This window comes from Gadus chalcogrammus, chromosome 10, assembly GCF_026213295.1.
Source record: "Gadus chalcogrammus isolate NIFS_2021 chromosome 10, NIFS_Gcha_1.0, whole genome shotgun sequence".
Taxonomy (NCBI): Eukaryota; Metazoa; Chordata; class Actinopteri; order Gadiformes; family Gadidae; genus Gadus; species Gadus chalcogrammus.
In genome coordinates, this window is record NC_079421.1 from 6,010,315 (window position 1) to 6,026,133 (window position 15,819).

At 43.4% G+C, this 15,819-nt stretch overlaps 2 protein-coding genes across 4 annotated transcripts in view; one reads left to right on the plus strand and one right to left on the minus strand.

Moving 5' to 3' along the window:
• The first annotated feature begins 55 nt into the window (after positions 1–55).
• On the plus strand, positions 56–8,693 carry trpt1 (tRNA phosphotransferase 1). Of its 3 annotated transcripts, XM_056601216.1 has the most exons (8): positions 56–130; positions 303–388; positions 548–629; positions 1,783–1,952; positions 4,956–5,133; positions 6,135–6,191; positions 6,395–6,505; positions 6,934–8,693. In XM_056601216.1, the coding sequence occupies exons 2-8, from the start codon at positions 338–340 to the stop codon at positions 6,954–6,956; spliced, it is 672 nt and encodes a 223-aa protein (XP_056457191.1). In that variant the 5' UTR covers positions 56–130; positions 303–337; the 3' UTR covers positions 6,957–8,693. The 3 variants fall into 3 exon arrangements, with proteins under 3 accessions (XP_056457191.1, XP_056457192.1, XP_056457190.1); XM_056601217.1 differs by lacking the exon at positions 303–388 and having other exon boundaries at positions 57–130; XM_056601215.1 differs by having other exon boundaries at positions 75–388.
• fermt3b (FERM domain containing kindlin 3b) overlaps positions 7,492–15,819 on the minus strand; it is a 16,188-nt gene continuing 7,860 nt past the window's right edge. Inside the window, exons 7-15 of the mRNA XM_056601212.1 lie at positions 15,548–15,655; positions 14,903–15,037; positions 13,909–13,955; positions 13,523–13,647; positions 12,234–12,340; positions 11,640–11,855; positions 10,574–10,698; positions 9,796–9,937; positions 7,492–9,451 (exon numbers count right to left, since the gene is read on the minus strand). Of these exons, the coding sequence (XP_056457187.1) occupies positions 9,272–9,451; positions 9,796–9,937; positions 10,574–10,698; positions 11,640–11,855; positions 12,234–12,340; positions 13,523–13,647; positions 13,909–13,955; positions 14,903–15,037; positions 15,548–15,655 (1,185 nt within the window). The 3' untranslated portion in view covers positions 7,492–9,271. The remainder of the gene's footprint in view (positions 9,452–9,795; positions 9,938–10,573; positions 10,699–11,639; positions 11,856–12,233; positions 12,341–13,522; positions 13,648–13,908; positions 13,956–14,902; positions 15,038–15,547; positions 15,656–15,819) is intronic.

A 15,819-nucleotide genomic window follows, 5' to 3' on the forward strand; every position in this document is an offset into this window, starting at 1 on the left:
GCGCTGTGCACCACAGCGCCCCCGCTGGAAGGAAGTGGTAGCACTGCGCACCACAGCATTAACCCGACCCCCGGTAGGAAGTGGTCATATGCCGGAATCAAGGATTGCACGTTTTGTTGACTGTGTTTAGGTGACTTAAACAAACTTGAATTATATTGTTTAGTTGTTTAAACCATTTTGTTGTCTAACTGCAGTTATGGACATTTCTGTTATGTGGTTTTGGTTCTGGCATTGAATGTAGCCAAAATTGAATGAAGACACTTTTCTATGTTTGAATGTATAACATATGTCATGTGTGTCAGTATGTGTTGGACGTTTGGAAGTGAAACCTTTTGAAATGCAGTGTGAAAGAGGAGGAAATAGGAGAAGAGGATGTCGAGGTGGAGAGGTGATGTATATGAAAGAGCATGAAGGATAATTACTTTAGCAAAGTTGACCTATTTAGGCTTCATAAATCTGGTCATTTAGATAAGTATGCTTAAATCAGAGCAGAGTGTAACTCGAGTTGGCCTCTCTGTAATGAACGGGATCCCCTTCCTAACTGCAGGACAGAGATGTGCGCCTGTCAAAGGCCATGTCCTATGCTCTGCGGCATGGAGCCGCCCAGATGGGACTCCAGCTGAACTCAGGTCAGACGCTCCGAAGAATGGAATTGATCAATTATTCTATTATTATATTTTCGGTTCATCAACCATGTGGGCAAGCGCATAACACACATCTGTAGAATAAGTAACACTTTTAAGTGACAATTGTATTACTTTTTTTGGTCATCACCCACATCAATGCTTTTAATCACAGCAGCAAATTCGGTACAATCTCACCACAGTCCGCAAACATCAGTCTTTATTCTTATACGCAATCTTCTAATCAAAGATTATTATAAGATAACTTTTTAAAAAAAACTAAAAGAAAGAATTGTTTGTCAAATGGATAGGATAGAGAAAAAGAATCGTGGTTGCAATTCCCTAAAGAACCTGTTAAAAAAGATCACAGAGTAGAAATGATGACACAGAACAGATAATTGTTCAAGATAAAAAAAAATCACGTAAGTCAATGGAGACCCAATGTGTCTAGTGCACACACAACAAGCACCGGCAAAACATGTTTATATATTACATGTTAATAATAACTTGCTTATAATATCCACCCATTACGAAAACCATAGGAAAATCTATATTCCTGCCTATCAGAAGTTTTTATTTATGAATTTTTGCCTGAATGCATTTGGGCTCTCATAGCCAACCTCAGATGAGTTTGACCCCCCTGGTGTGTATACTGTATATATATATATATATTTTAGTGCTGTCAAGCGATTAAAATATTTAATGCGATTAATCGCATTAATGTCATAGTTAACTCAAGATTAATCGCAAATCTTTTTTCTATGCTAAATATCCCTTGATTTCTTTGTCCCATTAATTGTTCTCATTTTAATGCTCTTATCAACATGGAGAAGTGCATCGGCTTGCCTTGTGCAAATGTTTTTTTATTGATAACAACATTGGCATATACTGATCAAAACACGATACAAAAAAAAAGCCTATAGTGCAATTAAACGATGAACATACAAACATACTGCCTTGAACATAGCAGTCAGGCTACTGCTTCTTTGTTTTGAGCCAAAGGAAATATTTTTTTTAAAATACTAATTTGCATTAATCGCGCGATAAAAAAATTAATGCCGTTAAAATTGGTTTGCGTTAACGCCATTAATAACGCGTTTAACTGACAGCACTAATATATATATATATATATATACATACTGTGTTCTGTTCTGTTCAGATGGCTTCCTATACGTGGAAGACCTCCTGCGTCACCCCCAGTTCCACTCCTACACATTGGACGACGTGGAGAGAGTTGTGGCCTTCGATGAAAAGAAGCGCTACAAGCTCTCTCCCCACCCAGAGAACGGCCGTCTGCAGATACGAGCCAATCAGGGCCACTCGTTACAGGTGGGTGGAGCAGTGTGTTGGTCCTCTGTGGAGGTCTTCAAGGTGGGTGGAGCAGTGTGTTGGTCCTCTGTGGAGGTCTTCCAGGTGGGTGGAGCAGTGTGATGGTCCTCTGTGGTGGTCCTCTCGACACGCCCGCGGACGGCCCTGTTTCTAGACCGCACGTACCTAGCGTCTTTGTACTGTTGTGAATCTGTAATGCAGTGGTGGGACCGGTGTGACCCCATTTATAGTTCTGAACATTTTCAAACCGTAACCTAGCTTTTTACATTGGCTTCCACACAAAAAGTTTTGACCCGATCAGCATCACTCTGCTGCACTCTAAAGGGATTCATAGTGGATTGTCGTGGCTATGAATTTTAAGGCAGTCAGGCAGTCATATATATATAAAAAAAAAAAGCTTATGGCAGAAATCTTCCTGTATACAGTTCATATTTGTTGTATCCGGTGCATAGGTTTTTATAACGTCTGCAAAGAGGTTATCAAGACAAAAGTATATCAATGAAGACAAGACACATTTCATATGGGCTGGAAACACAGAAAGGGGAAATTACTTCAGCCACCGTTGATGGGAATGTATGGCTGGACTATGAAAGGTTACAATGTGAAGTCTCTCCGTCTGATCTGCATGCGTTCCAATGTCAGAGAATCTTCTGCTGCGTCTGGTGAACGTTTGACCTTTTCAGCCTCCGAGCTGTGTTGTTGTCTAATCCCGCGGTACTTTGTGCATTGCATAAATCCATTCACAAGTGAGGAGAGACATGTTTTTTTTGTTTCTACAGGAAAGTATCTATATTACCCCCTGTTCTTGAAATGTCCCCTTTAATAGTGAATTCCCTAAACCTCAGCTTCTCAGAACTGAGAAGTGGGAAGCAGAAAGAAAAGTAGAACATTCTCAGTTCTCTTTTACTTTGGGCAGCATTATTCTCTACTATTTATATACTACTATTTATATAAACATCTGATGTAATATCAGCCTTAACATTAAATGTATCTTCAGATCTTTTTCCGCTGTTTGTTTTTTAATACCTTGAAATTTGATATATCTGTCAGGCAAGACAAACCAGAAAAATAGATTTAGAATAAGATTGTTTCAAAATAGGATTTTAATATTTAAAATAGGTCCATGATGATACTGATGTTACATTTGGGATTAGGGGGGAATTATTCCAGGCAACAACCAAGCAGTGATTTAATATTATATTATATATATTATATTTAATATTTCAAGTGAATCAATAAATTATCATTCGAATGTCCGTTTGATGATCAATGCAGCGGATGATTAGTACATGGATTAAATAGGAATAATGGGATACCCTGGTCTAAAGTTGGTGTTTACATTGGATTACAATATTTAACATCAATGAACTAAAATTCTTCTCCAAAAGCTTTAAAAACTAAGACGTATAATGAAGATATATAAGATATATATAATATCAAATAAACAAAAATATACCTTAAACATGGGCTAATCAAAACTTTGTCTTGCCACATTGGCATGTGACACACTGTGGCACTTTCTACAACAATTTCTCCCCATAATGACAAATTATTTTGAAAAAATGACCAAACACAATTACTACCAATAACATTCCTATGCTCCTAAACTTCCGAAATTGCGATGAGACTCGAAGCCTTGTACATCCTAGATGTAAAAAAACATGGCCACAACTTCTTCTCCTTCTGCTATCGATTTATATATTTATTTTCGTTTTCGTTTTTTCGTTTCGTTTTATATATTTATTTTCGTCGCACAATAAAAGTATAGATTAAAGGAAACGGAGCAGTTCTCCCCTGGTTTGTGTGCAGAAGCACTCGAATATTCACATATTTTGTAGCTTTACAGCTCGTTGCTGTTTCAGTGGCTAGAGAACAGAGGGGCTACACACCAGGCCCACACATAAACAAGGGCTGCTGTCTCCTCAGTGGCAGAGTCTCAACCACAAGCTAATTTTGTTCTGCTTTCCCTTCAATATAGAATCACATCAGATATATATATTTTCTATATTTATTAGTGAACTAATCAATAACCATCAAATCAATTCTACTTAGAATTTCTGGTGTACGTGTTTGTGTCCTCGATTCAGAGAAAGAGGACGTCTATTGATAGGCTTTGGATTCCCGAAAGGGTCACAGAGCGCAACACAGTGCAAATCTGTTCATCTATTCCAGCAGACGGGTTATTATATGGCCTCTTCGTTTTGAGGGCCATGTGCATCATAATAAATCTGTGTGGGAGAATTGTGTCCAGTGTCAAGATGTCTGGAAGTCACGCTTTGATTGTAACAAGAATATATGAGAGGCGTTTTCTGGTCTTGGGAGGATTAAAGTCCTTCATTTGTCTCTAGAGCCTGAGGATGTTGCTCGTCTGAAACCCAATCCTGTCATGTATTAGTCCATGCTTTGTATGCAGAGAATCTCCCAGGGACTCACCAGTTGGATGGATAAGCCAAGCTCTGTCACTTTGACTCTCTCGCAACTCAATAAGGGGAACACTTTACCTTCAACTGAACTGTGTGCTAATGACTGTGAACTGGTACATTGCTAAACAAATTGGTTGAAGGTTTGCTTTGCTGCAACAAGTGGGTTTTGTTATAAATTTCTTTATCACTTCACAAAAATACAAAATAATAATAACGTCATTCATGCATTTAATGAATTGGTAGTGTTTCCATCTCCAATCAAACTCAAAATGGATGCTATGTTTCTTAATGAAAGCCCTTAGTTTAGATGTGCTCATACGTATAAGAACGAGGTGATTGGCGCCTCGCACAAACCGACTACAATTTTTCATTTAATTTCCATTTTCTTACTTTTTAATAATGTTCATCTGTATCATTATTTTTAACCAAAAGCCCCACTAGGGACAAGTGGCGTAAATTAACGTAGGCTAAAAACACTATGATGCAAACATCAGGTGACTCAAGCTTGTTTATGTATCTGTCCCTATTCAAATAAACCTTCAATAATTAAAGTAATATTTGAATCCAACGACCCCATCAGGTGAAAGACCTGGAGCTGAGGCCGGTCCTGGCCGGCGCGGCAGACTGCCCCAGCGAGGCGGTCCACGGGTCCTACCTGAGCAAGTGGAGCTCCATCCAGCAGCACGGCCTGAGCCGCATGAAGCGCACCCACCTCCACCTGGCCCTTGGGCCCCCAGGGGAACAGGGCGTCACCAGTGGTGAGTTGCTAGGGCACCCACCTCCACCTGGCCCTGGTGAGGGCATCAGGGCATCACCAGTGGTGAGCTGTCCATGCTGTTGATAGATTCATCATATTTCTAAGCTCTTCGTATAGACTCTGCGTTGTGTATTTTCGTCGTAGTTTTAATTCTTGAAGTGGAAATCAAGGCAGCTTGACAGGTTGGATCCGAGGGTTGAATAGATGGGCGAGGTACAGACTTAGGTAGAATAGTCTATAGTGTAGACGGTGAGGAGCAGTCTCCAGACGTGCTCCTTTGCTGGCGATCCCTCTTCTCGCTGTTCGGTGCAAGTATTTGAAAAAAAAGGGGTTAAATCACAAAAGAACAAAAGCAGTCTCTCCCTTGATAAGGTATATGGTCTGGCTATGACCTAGACTTCCTGGGACCGGTCGTTTGGTTCGTCCTTGTAGGGACATAAGCAAATGGAGGAATGTTGGAAATTACACCTCATATCAGTTGGAGAGGCACTGGCCTGTCCCCACACTAAGAAATATGAACACAGAGAGACACTGGAGTACACCAACATTCTACACTGTGTGCTGTGTGAGAAGGACATGGCTGGCAAATATCTGAATGTACCTTATCCACTCGTATCTCTGTTTAAGGTGCTTGAGCTAAGCTTTGAGAGTTGTAAAGAGAGAGAGAGAGCAGAAGAGATCAAGATTTGGAAACCTAACGTCCTCGAATGGGTCCCTTTCCTCTCTGCTCCATCTCTCTCTGTGTTTCACCGGTATTCAAATGTGTTGCAACCAATCAAGGACAAGATACCCTGATTGTTTAGAAATGTGCTGGGAGCATTCTTAAATCTAAATGATCTCATACAGAGACAGGTTTAGTCTCCTCAATACAGATATTTGCATATAGGAATGACACTCAATATTAGCTCTTAAATCATACCTAAAGCACCTTTCAAGTACAAAAAAAGTATGCATATATATTCCTACACTATCTGTATTCATTATGTTTTTACCACCCACCAGGCATGAGGGCTAATTGTGACCTGGCCCTGTTCATCAACGTCCCAAAAGCTCTGGCCGGTAAGTGCGAACACCATCCACACATCACCTCCCATTATGTTTGCAGCTAATGACTTCTTTTAGAGGCCTTTATCACAGGTTCAGGTTCAGGGCACTGACATTACGACTCATCCATTGTTATCTCCATGAGCTCCACTGCGATAAGGCCTTTGACACGTGCATACCAGCGTGCTTCATTTAGCGTTCCCTTTCTTTGTGTTTAGACGGTATCCAATTCTTCTGGTCAGAGAACGGAGTGCTACTGACCCCAGGGGACGCAGAGGGAAGACTCCTGCCCAAGTACTTCAGCCGGGCCCTCCAGCTGAGGCCCACGAGTAAGACCCCGCCGGGCTTCAGGATGGTTTGGGGGAGCAGCTTCTTTAAAGGGGTGCTATCATGCTTTTTCGACCGTTCCCTTTGCTTTAGTAATATGACTTGTGTATGCATGTTTTACGTCAGCAAAGCTCGAAAGATCTAAGTCCGAGCCAGGGGCAGTATTGGCACCCACAGAGAAGTCCCCTCTATAAGTGTGTGGAACAGCTCGTTTAACCTCAAACTTTACTTCAGTTTGCTTCCGTAACAGCGTGACTGCAGTGGGCGTGGGAAATTGTTTTTGCAGAAATGAGCAGTTTGAGAATAATAAGGGGTATTTCTAACAAACAGGCATTAACCCTAAAAAAGCATGATACGGGATCTTTAATAGGCCCAGGAATTTTATGTCTGTCAATGGCTTCATCTGTGTGTTTCGGTTTGCTTGTTTCAGGAAGCGTCTTGCCCCTGCACTAGTCTGGGAGACAAATACCAGGAGGCTGGTGGAGGTCGCAGTACGCAGCCGACCCCGTCTGAAGACGGCAGCAGGCTCCGTCGGCTCTTTGCTCCATAGAAATTATAAAAAACAAAATGATAATGGAATATGGATTTCCTGCTGACAAATGTACTTTTTGTAAGTCGCTTTGGATAAAGGTGTCAGCTAAATGCCCTGAATGTAAATGGACAATAGATAATGGAACATGGCAAGAATTAAATTATGTAAGAGGTCTCATTGTATGTCTATCTTCAAGGAGCTTCACATCGGTAGTTTCGATGGGCAAAATGATTCTTTTCCGGGAACTAGTTCTTTCAGTTCAGTTCAGTTCACTATAACGATTCGTTTATTTGATTCGTTCGTTTTGATTCGTTCGTTACGTCAGATTACATCTTAAAAAAAATTAAAAATAAAAAAATAAAAATTATAATTTGTTTTTATTTAATTGGTCGTTGGTCCGGATAGGACCGTCAAGGCCGCAGTCCGCCGTTTGGAGGTGCCTGCTATGTAGTATGTCGAACGTCCCACCAATATTTATACCACTTGCTTACTCTCTATATTTCATTCATGGTTTTACATTTATAATTTTATTTTACTTTACATTTAATTCTTCATTGTTCAGGCATTACAGAACTTGCATGGTCATAAATAAAAAATACGAACTGCAGTTTAATTTCTTTGTTTGTTCTTAAATTGACGTAGAATGGAGCAAAGACTCCTGGGATTGGGAAATGTGTTTATCCAATAAACAGATGGAGGTCAAGTCTATTTTCGAAAAAATGTAGGGGGATATATGAGTCGAATGGTATGACCCAAGATACGTCAGAGAGAGTAAGCGCGCATATTCGACGGTACCGCCTTGTCATTGGTTTACCCAGGTGCCATTCCAACACCATTGCTACCTCTCATTGGCTGAATCTTTGAGGAAGTTGTAGACTCAATCAATATAAGTCGCGGGGAGACGGAGCTCTGTTCGTTTGTATATTTTATTTACGTGACCATATGTTTGGTTGATGTTAAAAAAAAAAGAATCAAAGAACCAGTTCTTCTTGTTTTGGGGAACCAGTTCTTGTCGTTCACGTTCGGGATTCGTTCTTTGTAACGAATCAGTCGCGACCGACACATCCCGTTTGGGTTTAAAACGTAACTTTGTCTATGTTTGTCTACTTTAAAATCGTTAACCCTGACGGGCGATTAATCCTAACCCATAACCCTAAGCCTTTGTCTGTGTTCGCCAAAGAGAGAAAACATATCTTTATGTTGATGTGATCAACATTGAGGGAGAATGGCTGTTGGAAGCCCGTACTATAGTGGCACTAATGTGGCCGACTATTGTCAAAGAAACACACTCAATGACATGAGGCCAGAGTGTAAGGGACAGAAAGACAGATGAACACAGAGGATGTTTACCAGATATGGGGCAGGCGGACATTGTGGGTTTATTCGCTAACAGACTGCCACAACTGTTACTCCAAGATACAGCGTGGCCAGGAAGATAGTGGATAACAACCTCCTCAAAGCTTCCTGTAATAAACCACCCGAAACTGGGGCTGTGAATAACAAAGTGACTGCCTTAATTATTTATTAAAGGAGAATGACTGGTACAATGATTGCGTTTAATAAGCATAGGTTTGGACTCATCCACTGATGAGATCAAATGTGGGAAAAATTCTTCAACAAAGATATCAGTTGTATTTCAAACCCAGTATTTCGCACAGTATCTAAGCAACACTTGCCAACTCGCACTTCTATTGGCACATTGGTCAGCCACCTTTCAGTTGGCAGAGCCTCAAAGAATTAAATTACTTGAAAATGATTTTCAGAAGAGCCAAAAGATCGTTTGTGTGATTATCAATCAACCTTTTAGGGAAGATGTTCATTGCAAAATAGACAATTTAGACTGGAAAGATTGATTATTATTATCTTCTCTTCCCTATTATGGTAACATGGCAAATCGATTTTTAACATGACCTGGAATTGACTCCGATAGCTGTGAGACGATCTGATTAAAATGTCGCTTTGTATCCCACAAAGGCGTTTTGTTTAATTTCTATAGTATAATTTATGAGTAGATAATACATTAATGAGATACAAAGCGGCCTTTATCCCTCGTAGGTCGGCCATATGCAACCAGAGGCAGCTAAGTCGGGCTCTACTAGCCACAGGTTCCTGGCCCCCAGAGCTCCCATTCGGTTGAGACAAAGAGGAACGCGGGGCCGGTGTGTGGCCCCTGCCTCACAGGGCCTAATAGGGTCCCACAGGGTCTAAAATAGAGCCTCATAGGGGTCTCGGGGCCTCAGAGGGCCTCATGGCCCCCTGTCAGCTTGTGGAAGAGCTCCTGGTTGAGGGTGTCGCCCTGCTCCTTCGTCCGCGTGGACATGAAGATGTAGCCCCCGATGAACTCGTGGACGATCTTGCAGTCGGCCGTCACGCAGCCGAAGGCGATGTTCACGTTACCGTCGAACTCGATGGCCACCTGGAGAGCAGGGAGACGGTCAGAGCAGTGAGACAGTTAGCGGAGAGCAGTTAGACGTTTAGAGCAGTGAGACGGTTAGAGCAGCACAAATATCAACAAAAGGTTTCTGTAGCTGTAATAGTGAAAACACAGTCAGTTATAGCAGTAAAATATATATTGTATGATATATTGTAATAGTGCAAAATATATATATATTGTAATAGTTCAAAAAGACAGTCAGTCTGAAGGTCAGAGTTCAGAGTCCAGAGTGTTTTTTTGGGGAGGGGGCAGAGTGGAGGGGCTGGGAGAGAGGGGAGAGAGGGGGGGGGGGGGGGGAGAGAGGGGCGAGAGGGGAGAGGCGTCACCTGTCGTATGTCCCAGTTGACGTTCCACTGGCGCATGTTGTTGTAGCGCCAGGTCCTGACCACGTCGCCCACCCCCAGGTCGATGCGGATCAACCGGTTGGGGGCGATTCCCAGCACCTCGTCCTTCCTGCTGCCCTTGAACCTGGGGGAGGACAGACGTCCGGCGACGTGAGCTTTTCAGCTTTACCTCTCAAAGCGCTATGTGATGGGAGCTTGTTTGATTATGTGTTGCTTGTCGACTTGGCTATCCTAAACTGAATGTGTTCTCGTGGAAAGAGAGGGTGAAATGCTACTGAATCCAGAGTAGTGCGGCGAAGACAGATAATGCCTTCCAATGAATTTCAATGGAAACACATATTACATATTTGGCTGCTGCAGTAACTGAGAGATTGTGAGATTGATCTGAAAGTCGATATCACATTAAAATCTTTAAATCCTTGTTGTTGCTACATTTAGTTCATCATTGTGTGTTTGTTCAGCATGACATATTATTTTACATCTAATCATTCTCCATCGGCAGAGCTATTTTAAGTACCCTGAGAAGAGAAAGGCCCTCTTTACTTCATTCAAATGTTTTTGTAATAGCCACATATATTTGTGAAGTCTTAGAATAACAAGCTGCAGATACGTTGTTTATTTCTCCCTCACAGACTGCTTGGCCATTCGACTGGTTAAATCCCCATTTTAAACCGCTGAAAAATGTATCAAATTCACCCAATATAGAACACAGATACCAAAAGGTCTTGGGGAAAAACAGAAGGAACCGGAGGAGTAGTACCTGACGACCACGTAGGAGAGGCCGAAGTCTGGCAGCGCCTGCCAGATCTGCAAGAAGCGGAGCAGGGCGTCGTTCCAGGAGAGCTGGGCCACGTTCTGGTAGGCCTCCAGGATACGTTGGGTGAGCTGGGAGCAGGAACAGCAGGAGGACATTTACATTTAGGAGATTCTGCTGACGCTTTTATCCAAAGCGACTTACAACCCCTCATTCACACATTGACACACACCGACGGGGGAGTCAGCCATGAAAGGGGACAGCCAGCTCGTCGCGAGCAGTTAGGGTGAGGCGTCTTGCTCAGGGGCACCTCGACACTCGGCTAGGAAGAGCTGGGGATCGAACTAGCAACCTTCCGGTTCAAGTCAACCCGCTCTCCCTCCTGAACTACTGCCGTAATGCACAAAGAGCCTTCTGCAGGGACAATGTAGTCGTGCGGATGTTAGTCGCCTTCGTTTTACACACTCTGTATTATCAGTGTTCGGTCTCATCCAGCCCCACGGTATTGTGCGTTGTAGTGATGTAACACACCTACAGCCTATAGGGGTTTCAAAGGAGAGAAGCAGGACTGTACTTCCAGTTCTGTGAGGTGAACACGACTCCCTTGGTCCCCCACCGAGACCCCCAGAGGGAAACCCCCTGAATCCCTTCTCCCTGTAGTGCAGGGGTCACCAACCTTTTTTAACCTGAGAGCTACTTCATGGGTACTGAGTCATAAGAAGGGCACCCAGTTCTATACACTCTTCTGAAATAACAAATTTGCTCAGTTTGCCTTTAGTTCTATATTACTATTAATGATTAATGATACTCATCCATGTGAAGCATGTTAATTAATTAAGTCATGTTAATGATTTCTCACAATAATTATCAACAATGACTTAAAAAAAGGTGGGAAAGAGTTGTTCAAGAATGAGTAGTGCTATTTTTCGAACAGGCCTGCGGGCGCCTCATGTGGTCCTTGCGGGCGCCATGGTGCCCGCGGGCACTGTGTTGGTGACCCCTGCTGTAGCGTCTAAGCCTCGGTTTGTGTGTGAGGCCCAGAGGTGTGTCAGGGGGGGGGGGGGGGGGGCACCTGCTTGGCCTTGTACTTCTTCTGGTAGCGCGGCGAGACCAGGCTGTGGGGGTTGATGGCGTCGTCGGCGGCGGGCACCGAGCTGTTGCCGTGGGTCTTCTGCATGGCCAGGAAGGAGCGGATGCTCTGGATCTCGCTCTGGAAGCTGCTGTCGGCCAGGCTCCGCCCCGTGGACGCCAGCCGGCATGCCGCCATCCAGTGGGCATACTGCTCCTCCTGCGGGAGGGGAGGGACTGAGGTGTCATTCTGCTGTCTCATTGGTTCAGAGCATCGTTCCGCGACACAAGGGTCAGTTGGACCTTGAGGCAGGCGACTCGGTACAGTTGGTGTGTTTGGGTTGGACGGCCTTCACAGAGGGGTCCGGAGACGGAGAGTGAGGAGAGTTATAATGTGAGAAGAAAAGAGGATTCAGGTTGTTCTGCGCTTGGTTGAAGGCCACGGTGTGTGGTTGAATGTTGTGTATAAACCATGTGTGCCTGGGTTTCTGTGTTGTGTATAAACCATGTGTGCCTGGGTTTGGTGTTGTGTATAAACCATGTGTGCCTGGGTTTGGTGTTGTGTATAAACCATGTGTGCCTGTGTTTGGTGGCTTACGTTCTCGCAGCGCAGGTAGACTTCGGTCATGCCCTCCGGGGCCGGGATCAGGAGCCGGATGAGGAACTTCTGTCCGGCCACGTTGACGTCTGGGGCGACCTCGCAGCCTGGGCAGACGGACGGCGTTCACACATCAGCACTTAATTTACAGTCCAATTATTCTGCTTATTGAAGAAGCACTCAGTAAGATTGTTCTGTATTTGTGGTGATTTTAAGAGTTCACAATTTTCATTGTCGTTTCTTGCAATCATGGAAAGGACGGTGGAGGGGACAGGAAAGTGGACTTTGTAAGAGATTGCTGAATTAAACCTGGCTTGCTTAGGCCTATTGCCTAAATCCGTGGTTCTAAACCAAAGGGCCGCGGACCCGTCTAGGCCATGGACCATTGGCCATTGAGCCACAGAGATTTAGAAATATTATTATCGTGATATTATACAGAGAGGTGAGGATTATATTCTATCGTTATGCATAGGATCCCTACAGAGAAGTAAAACGTGTTTCTTTTACTTTCGCTTGATCCGGTCTATTTGTTATTTTGTCCAACCAAGTCTCTGTCAAGGAGAAGTCTGGCCCTGAAATCTTGTTGTTGAGTTGTTTCCCTACTGTCATTACAATCTCTCCTTCAACTGAATCTTTTAGATATCCCTAAACTACGTTTGAAGTAGTCCAACACAACAACTCTCTCCCGCTCTCACTCACATTTCCAATGTTCTTTTGCAACAACTCAACTCTCGTAAGACTTCTGCTTGGACAAGACTTGGTTTTACACAATAATAAACAGCTTGTCAAGAGAAAGGTTGAGAAACAAGTTGTATTTATCTGAAGGGATCCCTTCATAATGATGTAAAAAAAGAAAATAAGAGAACGTACATAGATGGGGGGCAATTGCCCCAACGGTTTACATTGTCCCCCTTTCAGTGTTTTCCCTCGATACTGGATAAATTTCAGAAATTGTGATCTACATTAGCCTCATCCGGATATCCAGAAGTATTCACACTGGTAGGGCCACCATGCCATCCCAGAGTGAATTCAACTTCAGTTACAAGTGCAGTTGCAACCTGAAGAATGGTGTAGTTGTGGGCAAGGTGATTGTTTGAGGGGTATTCAGTACAGCTGTTCTCCACTAACAGTGCCATAACGGCCTTCGTTATATGTACATCCATTTGTATAATCTGTGAATCCTACACAGTGCCCCTTTAGGTAAGAAGCAGCCTTCATCACGTAGATAACCGGGAGTAAAGTGGAATATGTTATCAGCCTGTGAGGGGCAGTCCTCATGTTCTCCTTACCTTTGAGGTGGATCTGCTGGATGGGCTCTCCCACGCTCTCCTCTTTGCTCTTGAAGTAAGAGATGCCGGTGTCTTGGAACTTGAACCAGTATTGCTTGTAGCCCTTCAGGGTCAATCTCTTGGGCCTGGAAGTACGACACAAGTCAAACCCAGTGGGTTTCATGGAGCACAGTGTCTATGCGTCGTGTGTTGTTCACTTTCTGCTGCCTCCCATCCCTCAAGCCTCATCTATATCATAAGAATATCCACTTTCCAACCCATCTTCCTGCACATATCCGTTTGCTAATTACTCCTTTAACGTTTTTCACTGTTAGACAAATGGATGGATAACTTAGAAAAACACCTCATGAGCATTGTCATGAGATATTTCAGAACAAGAATCTTACCGGAATATTTTCAGATAGTCACTTAGTTCTGGTGCTGCCATGTTGTCCTGTATTAAATCAAAAAGAAAACATAACCTAGAGACACTCATCTGAGACACACACCATTTTAGACTGATCAATCTGAACCTAAGCTTAAAGGACAAATCCGAAGTAAAATGGATTTGGGAAATGTTTGGTATGATAACGAGTTGGAATGTTCGTTTTGGAGCAAAAAAGCGCATATAGACGCATTCTTCAGTTGGCTGTTTATAGCAGATTCTATCATAACGCAGAGCTTGCGTGTTGTTGACGGATGTCACAATCTCTTTGTTCGCCAATCTACTTATCAAGTCTTAAAAACCAGATGGCGTTGACGGGTGAACTACTAATGGTATTGTGTGTATAATATGTCCTTTTTAATAAACAATCTGTACACTTACAAAGTTATCAATGCCTCGTTTTATATGTTAAGACCCTTATTATACTACCAAAGAAGTGTCAGGCTACTTCTAGCCTTTTAAGTGGTTTAAAATAGCGATTTAGTTTTTACCATAACAAATGACCCCATCGTACCAAGTTTATAGCGTTTTGGTAGAATCGGCTAAAAACAGCCATCTTAAGAAGATTCCAACTCGTTATCAGACTAAACATATCCCAGATCCATTTAACACCGGATTTCTCCTTTAACTGGGCCACGTCTTGACACATTATTATGTATCGCTATATACAATATACGACTAAAATATGAAAACCTTGAAATTGTTATTCAACTAAAACCGGCAAACTACAAGAAAATATACCAAATGTTCTCAACAATGCCGATGCATTTATGCATTCATCCATTCCTGCACATATTTCTCAGCAGGGTAGGAAACAGGAAACTCTCACACATCTATTTTTCATAAAGCTACCACAACAAAAGCTCAAATCCAGGGATTTCAAATCCTTTTCTTTCCAGCAGTCGATCTGTATTCTGAAACTACACTTCTGCAAGCAGCTCTCCAAGATGTCTTACCAGCATGTCGTTGGCGGTGTGGCTGTCCCCGTCCAGCTTGACCTCCAGGGACAGCAGGGCCGTCTCCAGGTCATCCATGGCCGCGTTGGCGGTCACCGTTTGGGGCTCCGACAGCGAGCGCTTGCTGATGTGGTACTTAAACACAAAGGGATCCTATGGTCATTATTTAGCTCATTGATTCCTTTTTTTAAGGTACATTTTAATTCAATTAATTTATATTTTCATGGCTGTTTCGTGCGATCATGGAAAGGACACTGGAAAGTGGACTTTGTAAGAGATTTCAGAATTTAACCTGGCTCGCTTAGGCCTATCGCCTAAATCAGTGGTTCTAAACCACCGGGCCACAGACCTGTTCGGGCCGTGGACTATTGGCCTCCGGGCCACTACTTGAAAAATGTACTTCCATAATGTGGTACTGGAACACACAAAGGCATCCTCAGGTCATTATTTTGCTAATTGATTCCTTTTGGAAGGTACCATTTGGTTTAAATGCTTTCATTGTAATTCAATTAATTCATAACATTTTCTGGATTTGAGGCGACAGATGCTATTGAAGATGGTGCTCTGAGACCTGTTCCTCTTCCACCATCATATTTCAGGACCAATAGTAACCCTCTCAGAGTGGGTCCAGTGGTCCCTGCTCACCTGCAGCGCCCCGAACAGCATCATCTCCTCCTCAGTACAGTCAACGTCTTCCAGCAGGACGGCCCAGCGGGCCTGCTCGTACAGCTGGGCGAGACGCACCGCGTCATACTAGAGAGAGTGAGTGAGAGAGAGGGGGAGGGGGGGGGGGAGGGAGAGAGAGAGGGGGGGGGAGAGGGGGTTGGAGGGGGGGAGAGAGAGAGGGGGGGGGAGAGGGGGTTGGAGGGGGGGAGAGAAATGGAAGGGAAGAGAGAGAGAGAGAGGGGGGGGGGGGG

Coding starts and splice junctions, on each gene's coding strand:
- trpt1 (XM_056601215.1), top strand. CDS start 287: ATGTCATGTGTGTCAGTATGTGTTGGACGTTTGGAAGTGAAACCTTTT. Junction 6,192..6,394: donor CGTCCCAAAAGCTCTGGCCG/GTAAGTGCGAAC, acceptor CTTTGTGTTTAG/ACGGTATCCAATTCTTCTGG. Junction 6,506..6,933: donor CCTCCAGCTGAGGCCCACGA/GTAAGACCCCGC, acceptor TGCTTGTTTCAG/GAAGCGTCTTGCCCCTGCAC.